At 55.4% G+C, this 8,802-nt stretch overlaps 2 protein-coding genes across 2 annotated transcripts; one reads left to right on the top strand and one right to left on the bottom strand.

The window, feature by feature from the left end:
- Positions 1-701: 701 nt before the first annotated feature.
- Positions 702-3,235, top strand: LOC135287299 (leukotriene-B4 omega-hydroxylase 3-like). Its single transcript, XM_064400648.1, is given in 8 exon segments — positions 702-887; positions 1,912-1,959; positions 1,962-1,980; positions 2,055-2,183; positions 2,255-2,374; positions 2,449-2,534; positions 2,619-2,701; positions 2,801-3,235. Coding segments are annotated over 8 exon segments (921 nt in total). The 3' UTR covers positions 3,051-3,235.
- A 114-nt stretch (positions 3,236-3,349) lies between these two features.
- LOC135287375 (zinc finger protein 664-like) lies at positions 3,350-8,111 on the bottom strand. Its single transcript, XM_064400733.1, has 2 exons — positions 5,588-8,111; positions 3,350-5,401 (listed from the first exon to the last, which is right to left on the bottom strand). Exons 1-2 carry the CDS (start codon positions 5,607-5,609, stop codon positions 4,140-4,142), a joined length of 1,284 nt encoding a protein of 427 aa, XP_064256803.1. The 5' UTR covers positions 5,610-8,111; the 3' UTR covers positions 3,350-4,139.
- Between the last annotated feature and the right edge of the window lie 691 nt (positions 8,112-8,802).

The following is an 8,802-nucleotide window of genomic DNA, read 5'->3' as shown; positions in this document are numbered from 1 at the left end:
CCGTGCTGCCGGCAGTACTGGCCGCAGCTAGCTGGGACACACGTATGTTCGAGGCCAGCCGCCGCTGCAGTGTCCCTCTCTGTGCTGGCACAGGGGAGAAGCTCAGTGCAAGGAACAGCCATTGGAACATCCTATGGGACACGGGGACATGCTGTGGGACACGTGAATATCCCACAGGACACAGCCCTGGGACCTCGGGGACTTTGGTCCTTCAGGGGCGAGGGGCAGGGGACATACAGAGAGGGACAGGGACACACGGAAAGGAACAGGGTTACACGGGGGAGATGGGGATGAGGACACTCAGAGGGGACAGGGACACACGGAAGGGAACGGGGTCACATGGGGGAGATGGGGACGGGGACACTTGGAGAGGACAGGGACATGTGCAGAGGGATAAGGTCACACGGGGGGAACAGTGATTCACAGAGGGGGACGTGGAAGGGGGAACAAGGACATATACAGGGGACAGGGACACACGAAGGGGGAACATGATGCCACCAGGATACACATGTGGGCACGCTGGACTAGGACATGTCAGCACAAGATGCCATCAGGGCGTGTCAGAGGATGCTGCCACCAGAACACGCATTACGACAAAAGGCAGATCCAGTGACACCCAGCGCGGCGCCACGTGACCCCGCGGTGACACCGCCCATGCCCGCCCCTTGCCCTGTCCCCAGCCTGTCCCCAGGAGCGGTTCCATGGCGGTGGCCACGGCACTAGGTTCCCTGGGCGCGGTGGCCCTGGGCACCTTCGTGGTGGCCCTGCTGCTGCAGCGGCTCTGGGATGCGCTGGTGGCTGTCACCCGATTCCGGGCCACTTGTCGCCAGCTGAACAAGTTCCCCATCCTGCCCTGGCACAATTGGTTGCTGGGACACACTGGCATGGTGAGGGAACAGTGGGTGGCACCTGTGGGGACAGGGGTGGAGGCACCTGCAAAGGAACAATTGGGTGGTGGCACCTATGAGGAGACTGAAGGAATGGGGTGGTGGCACTTGGGGGGATGGTGAGGATGGGGTGGTGGCACCAGCAAGGGGACAGTGGGGACAGACACACATGTCCCCAAGGCTGGCAGTATCCTGAGGATACACATGTCCCCAAGCCTATCTGTGTCCCCAGGGACACACATGTCCTGTTGTCCCCAGGGCCAGAGCACGGAGGAAGCCCTACAGCAGGTGGACACCTTGGTGGCCCAGTACCGTCATGGCTGCCTCTGGTGGGGACTTCCCTGGCTGCCTGTCCTGTGCCTCTTCCACCCCAGCACCCTCCAGCCACTCCTCAGTGCCTCAGGTAGGACATGGGACATCAGACGGGTCCCCAGGGCCACCCATGGCTGTCACCGCACCTGGCACAGAGACCTGGCAGTGCCCAGGCAGTGGCCACCAACCCAAGCCCAGAGGTCCCCAGAGGTGTCACCATGGCCAGGCCAAATGCCACCCCACAGTGGCCACCAACCTGTCCTTGAGGTTCCCCAAGGCCACCCAAAGGTGTCACCATGTCCAGCCTCTGGTTGTCCCCCAACCCTCGTCCTTTGGTGGCCATGAGGGGATGGGGGATGATGGTGGCTATGGAGACATGGAAGTGCACAAGAGGGTGGCTGTGGCCATGGGGAGATGATGGTGACCATAGGGTGGTGGCCATGGGGGGATGGTGGTCTAGGGGATGGTGGTGCCATGGAAGGGTTGGCCATAGAGGCCAAGAGGATGCTGGTGGCCATGGTGGGCTGGGGCATAGACTGGTGGCCACAGGGGAACAGTGATGGCCATGGGCAGCATTGACCATAGAGCTGATGGCCAGTGGGATGGTGGTGCCTGTAGGGTGGTGGCCATGGGGGAAGAGTGGTGGCCATGGATGGGATTTGGCCATAGACTGGTGGCCCCAGGTGGCCCCTGGCTCATCTCACCCCCGCAGGACGAGAATGGCCACACCCTGTCGGACGAGGACATCGCGGCTGAGGCTGTGACACCTTCATGTTTGAGGGTGAGCACGAGCTCCCAGGCGCCACTGGGGAGGAGCCACTCCAGTGTCCCCTTACTCACTCAATGTCCCCACAGGTCATGACACCACGGCCAGTGGCCTGGCATGGCTCTTCTACAACCTGGCTGGCCACCCTGAGCACCAGGAGCGATGCCGCCAGGAGGTCCAGGAGCTCCTGGCTGGCCGGGACACTGCAGACATTGAATGATGAGATGTCCCCAGGGCCACCCCAGGTCATGTGGCTTGGGGACACGATGCCACCCCTGTTTTGTCCCCAGGGAGGACCTGTCCCAGCTGCCCTTCACCACCATGTGCATCAAGAACAGCCTTCGGCTGCACCCTCCTGTCACTGCTGTGTCCCAGTGCTGCACTGAGGACATCCCCCTGCGTGATGGCTGTGCCACCCCAAGGGTATAGCATGGCCAAGGTGTCCCCAGTGTCACCAGCCACCCTCATCTGCTGTCCCTAAAGTGGCCATTCCCATCCCACCAGGAGTCATCTGCCGGATGAGCATCTACAGGACCCACCACAACCCAGACCTCTGGCCTGAGACTGAGGTAGGGCCACCCTATGAGGTGTCCTTGTCACCATGATGGTGACAGCTGTGTCCCCTCGGTGTGACTGTGCTGGTGTCACCCCAGGTGTTCAACCCTCTGAGGTTCAGCCCAGAGAACAGCAAGAGATGGTCCCGGTTGTCCTTCATCCCCTTCTCTGCTGGCCCCAGGTAAGTGGTGGAGTGGGGACAGGAGTGTCCCCAGGTGCCACCCCCGTCTCTGGCTGGGTTCACAGTGGGGTGACACTGACAGTGGGGATGTGGTGGCAGGAACTGCATCGGGCAGAGCTTTGCCATGGCTGAGATGAAGGTGGCAGTGGCACTGACACTGTCCCGGTTTGTGCTGTGGAGGGACACGGCGAGGCCACCCCCGCGCCGCAAGCCCGAGCTGATCCTGCGTGCTGAGGATGGGCTCTGGCTGCTGCTGGAGCCACTGGGAGTAGCTGATGGACACGGGTCACCTGGACACGGGGACATCCTGCAAGGGAGGTGTCACAGCCAGGGAAAGAGCAGGGAATAAACGGGAGCATGAAGGGGACAGTATCGTGGTGGTGGTGGGGATATGCTGTCCTTGGTCATGGGACACCTCATGGCATGGACATGTCAACCCATGGACATGTCCCCTAAGCCACTTGTCACCACCCATGGCCACATCCCCCATGTCCTCATCCATGGCCATATGGCCCCATGTCACCATCCATACCTGTGACACCCCCCCCCATGCCCGATATCGCCATCCACAGCCATGTCTGCACCCATGTCCTTGTCCATATCCCCAGCCCCATCCCCACCATATTCCCCAATGTCACCATCCGTGACTTAGTTAAATGTCTTTATTTTTACCCCAATGGTGGGTGAAGGGATAAAGAAATATGAAGGAAAATCAAGGCCAAAATAAAAGGATTTATGTGTACATGCTGGCTGAGTATCCATGTGCCTGGGTGGGTAGAAAGGATCTTTTCTAGAGGAATTTCCACTCCATTTTCTCCAAAATCCTGGTTTTGTGCCCCAGTCCATCACCATTTGGCTGTGGAAGATGTCTCTAGGCTAGGGAGAATTAGAATCATAGAATGATTTAGGTTGGAAAAGACCTCCAACACCATCCAGTATTCCTTGATGCCACCTGAAGAAATGATTGGATGCAAAACGTGAGATATTTTTGGGGTCGAAAGTAAAAAACTGTACGGTCCCCTATGAAATTCTGATGTCGGTTTGCATCCCAATGGATTTTTCTCCTGCTGCCCAAGTGTCCAAGAGGAGCCAGGAAGATGTGGAGACCACCAGCCAGGTTTCTTCCTAACATGGATCAAAGGGACCATGGATCACCAAGTCTCTGCCAAACGAGGGTCATCGTGGACCATCCAATGGGGGTCCTCCAGTGGGGGATGGAGTTGGAGCAGCGCTCAAAGCTCTTCCTGCACACGGGGCACTTGTAGGGCTTCCCTTACTGCTGCCTCCCTTGGTGCTGGGTCATAGTAGAGTTCTGGGAGAAGCGCTTCCCACACTTGGGACACTCTTAGGGCCTCTCCCCAGCGTGGATCCGCTGGTGGGTGATGAGGGTGGAGTTTTTCTTAAAGCCCCTCCTGCACTCGGGGCAGCGGAAGGGCCTCTATTCTGTGTGAATCTGCTGATGCTTGAGGAGACGGTATCTGCTCTGAAACCTCTCCCTACACTCAGGACACTCATAGTGCTTCTTCCCAGTGTGGATCCTCTGGTGGACAGTCAGGCTGGAGCTCTGGCTGAAGCTTTTCCCACATTCCCCGCACTTGTAGGGCCTCTCCCCAGTGTGGATCCTCTGGTGGGCAATCAGGGCGGAGGGCGCAGTGAAGCTTTTCCCACATTCCCTGCACTTACAGGGCCTCTCCCCAGTGTGGATCCTCTGGTGGAGAATCAGATGGCAGCTCTGGATGAAGCTTTTCCCACATTCCCCGCACTCGTAGGGCCTCTCCCCAGTGTGGATCCTCTGGTGCATAATCAGGCTGGAGTTCTCAATGAAGCTCTTCCCACATTCTGAGCACGTGTAGGGGCATTCCCCAGTGTGCATTGTCTGGTGGATGATCAGGCGAGAGCTGTCACGGAAGCCCTTCCCACATTTCCCACACACATAGGGTCGTATCCCAGTGTGGGTCATCTGGTGGAGTTTCAGGCTGGAGCTCCTCCTGAAGCCTTTCCCACATTCTCCACATTTATAGGGCCGTTCATTGGTGTGGGTCGTCTGGTGGACGATCAGGTGGGAGCTGATCCTGAAGCTCTTCCCACATTCCTCACACTTGTGGGGCCGTTCCCCGGTGTGGATCCTCTGGTGGGCGATCAGGTGGGAGCTGATCCTGAACCTCTGTCCACATTCCCCACACTCGTGGGGCCATTCCCCAGTGTGGATCCTTCGGTGGGTGATCAGGTGGGAGCTGGTCTGGAACCTCTTCCCACATTCCCCACACTCGTAGGGCCGTTCCCCGGTGTGGATCCTCTGGTGGTTCATCAGGTGGTGGCTGATCCTGAAGCTCTTCCCACATTCCCCACACTCGTAGGGCCGTTCCCCGGTGTGGATCCTCTGGTGGATGATCAGGCAGGAGCTCGCTGGAAAACTCTTCCCACATTCCAAGCACTGGTGGGTCTTCTTGCCATCATTAAGCTGCTCATTGACCACCACCTCAGAGCTCTGGCCAGATCTCTGGCTGCCTTCCTGGCACAGGCTGGGTCTTTCTCCCTCAGCATATCCTGGGCTGGGTTTGGAGCCCCTCCTCCTGAGGGATCTCTGAGGCTTTTCAGCCCCATTAGGTTCCCGTGCTGTGGAGCCGCTCAAAACGGCCTCGTCCATGAGGTTCTGCCGTGGGGATTTGTCCTCCCTGCTCTCCATCCTCAGCTCCTTGTCTGCGGGAGGAAGGACAAGGAGAGGAAGGGATTTGCCTCTGTGCCAGAGGGAAGGAGAAAGAGATCCCCCCAGTCCATCCCCAGCAGGACAGCGTTGGCAGCAGGGTTGTCCTGCAGCCAGGGGCAGTGCTGGGCTGGGAGATGGAGCAGGAGAGAGGGGGAAAGGGGCACTGACTTCCTCCTCACCTGCCTCAGTGTCCTGGAGCATATTCTGCTTCCTCGCAGCCTTCTCCTCTATCCAGATAAGGTTTGGGAATGGGAAATCCTAATTTGGGAGAAAAACAAGATGTGAGTGCATTGGTTTTGAAGGTCCCGCTGGCCAATTCCATCTCTAGAAGTCACCGGGTGTCTGGTGGCCAGAAATACCTCCAAAAATCAAGAAGGAGTTGAAAACCTCTCCCAGGGGTTCCCTGTTTCCAGGGTCCTTACTTTGGGGTTATGGGGGTCCCTATTCTCAGAGCTGCTGAGGGGCCCATGGGTCCTGGACATCCTCCCTCTCCCAGGTCCTGCTTAGACAGGCTGAGTGGGGTTTAGGGGTCTCAGGAGTGACTTCATGATGCTCGCATCCCCATTCCTCTGAAGTAAGTTTTGTATCATTAAGGCTGGTTCTGAGAGCAAAGAGGAAGAAGAAACATGGAGTTTGTTTTCAGAACCTCTCTCATTTCAGAACCTCCACATTCCTGCTCCTCTGTTGTCTGCGGATGGACAGACAGCAGGACAGAGCTCTCCTTTTGCTTTTAGTTAGTTCGAGCTTGCTGAGGCAGAGAAGTTCCCCCTGGACTGTGGTTTTTGGCTTTCCTTGTCTTTGGACCTGTCTAAACCTGCTCTGGACTGAGCACTCACAAGAGCACCAGGAGCTCACACCTGTGCCCCACCGGGGCTGGGCCGCGGCATTTCCAGCACCAGAGGGACTGATAAGAGACTGAGTGAGCTGAGCTACAGCCCATGGAGGGGCTTTGTGAGTTTGTCATCTCTTCTGGAGCAGCAAGAGGTTTTATTGCTTAATACTGCTCGTTTCTTGGTGTCGTGGTTTGGCCTGGAAATGTGTTTCTGGAAAGGTCTAAGTCGGGCCAATCAGTGGCCAAATTCAAAATTGGCATGGGATGTGGCCACTGAGGATCTGGATACGCCTCTGAGAACACACGGGGGTTAAAAGCAGGAGATTCCCAGAGAACTTCCTCTTTGGGAATCCGGCGTTGGTGAGTAGGTCTGGCCTCTCCCCTGCCCAGCTGCGTGTGGGTGGGGGAGGGGGAGGCCATGACAGGGAGGAGGCCGGGAGCCCCAAAAGGTGCAGAGGTGGAGGAGAACATGCAGGGGTTGATGAGAATTGAGATGTCTGGGCAGCCCCCCCCGGAGAGAGAGACAGAAATTGTGCTAGCAACTCAGCCGGCCAGAAGCGGGGGATGCGGCAGAGAGGTGCCTGGCAGCTGTGGGAGTCCTGGACAGGCAGAAGTGAAGATTTTAACCCCTTTGTAGACTAATAGAAACCTTACAAATACTGAATCCTCCTGAATCAGGATGAGGTGAGAGGGAGAGATGAGAGATGAAATGGGCAAGCGTGAGGAAAGCTGGAAGAGGAGAGAAGAATCCTGAGTGGAAGAGATGATGGAGTGGCCTTGGGCTGGACTCTTTCTTGTATAGCCATGGACAGACCCGTGTTTTTTTCCTGTGACCCAGAGACTGTATTTAGGGGGAGGCAACACCCGGGAGTCAAGAGTGAAGCAGCGGCGTGAACAGAAACAGCTGAGGAGGGTGTGAGATGCCCTCTGTCTCCACGGAGAGGAAGATCTCTGCTCATGAGGCCCCTCGGCCCCAGGGGGTGAAATTTGGGGGGGACTGGTGTCCCAGAGTTGAGAGACTGCTGCTTCTGGAAGTGGGTGGAGCATCTTTAAACGGGGAACCCTAAAAGCAGTCCTGGCCCATGTCCAGTGGTGAGAGCGCTGGACGTTGGGGGGGAGAAGTCACGAGGGCCGATGTTCTCTGGGTGGGGCCATGGGTGACACGGAAGCACAGGAGGTTTTAATTGTGCTTCCGGGGGAGGCCTATGAGGCAAGGGGGGACTCCTCTATCCCTGATGGATTTGAGGGTTGATAATTTGAGGGATGGTGAATCTGTGGAGAAGAGGGAGGGGGAGGAGGAAAGTATCTGGAAGGTTTTCATTTTTAGCTTGGTATGTGTTCCTTTCTAGATTTGTAATAAATAAAGTGTTGTGTTTTTCCCTCCATCCCCGAATGGGAGCCTGCTTTGTTCTGTTCCCGGGTCACATCTCACAGCAACCATTTTGGAAATATACCCTTCATGGGGGCCCTGGCATTGTGCCAGGGTCAAACCATGACACTTGGGCTGGTGAGTGCTTTGCCTGTTAAATAAACAGTGTTTTCCACTTTTCTCAAAGGAAATATTTTTCCAGAACCAGTTGGGGGAGGAGCCACTTGAATTTGGTCTTCTAGAGGAAAGACCTTTAGAGGTTTTCCCCCAAAATTGTCCTAAACCAGGACATTAGCTTTGAAGGTCCTCCTCTCCAAGTCCATCTCTAGAAGTCACTGGGTGGCTGGTGGCCAGAAATACCTCCAAAATTCACTAAGTCCAAAACCACTTCCTAGGAGTTCCCTGCTTCCAGTGTCCTTACTTTGGGGTTATGGGGGTCCCTCTTCTCAGAGCTGCTGGGGCCCCGTGGGTCCCGGGCAACCCCCCCGCTCCCAGGTTCTGCTCAGCCATGCTGAGGGGCTTTTGGGGGTCCCAGGGCTCATCCTCCCCTGATTCTGTGACAAATGTTTTTGTGATTCGTGTCAATTGGCAATGGAATCAGCAAATGCTTCTATCTGCTGTGTCCAAAATAGACACTAAGAAAGGTATTGAAACTTTCTGACCAAATGGCCAAATAAAGCAGCCAAATAAAAGAAGTACAGTAGAGTGAAAGAGATGAGGTAGCAAGAAAACCAATGCTTGAAATAAAATAGACAAAGTTGTTGTGAAACTAAGAGATATTAAAACAAATCAAGTAAATGCTTATGTATAATAAGCATTAATGGACCCATTAAGATAGAAATAAGTAAGCCAATCATTCCAATAAGAGTGAGAGTATCAGAAGCTTTGAGAGGTCCATCAGTGATAGCTGCTGTCCATGTAAGAGGACATCAGAGGGGAATGGATTATCGGACTCATGGCAATAATTTGGCTGATGCAGAAGCACAAAGGGCAGCAGTATGCTTACCTGTGTTTTTTAAATAACTGGAATAACAGTGAGGATGATACAAAGTATCAAAAATGCTCTATCTCAAAGGAAATACAAGAGATGCAGAAACTAGGGGCTAAGCTAGAAGGGCATAAGTGGCTTTTACCAGATGGTAGAGAAATGGTATCTAAAAGTAATGTTAAAAGAATAATTCCCAAGTTACATT

Source organism: Passer domesticus, chromosome 29 (assembly GCF_036417665.1).
Source record: "Passer domesticus isolate bPasDom1 chromosome 29, bPasDom1.hap1, whole genome shotgun sequence".
Classification (NCBI taxonomy): Eukaryota; Metazoa; Chordata; class Aves; order Passeriformes; family Passeridae; genus Passer; species Passer domesticus.
The sequence above is the reverse complement of the archived record's forward strand: the minus strand, read 5'-3'. Positions and strand labels throughout refer to the sequence as shown.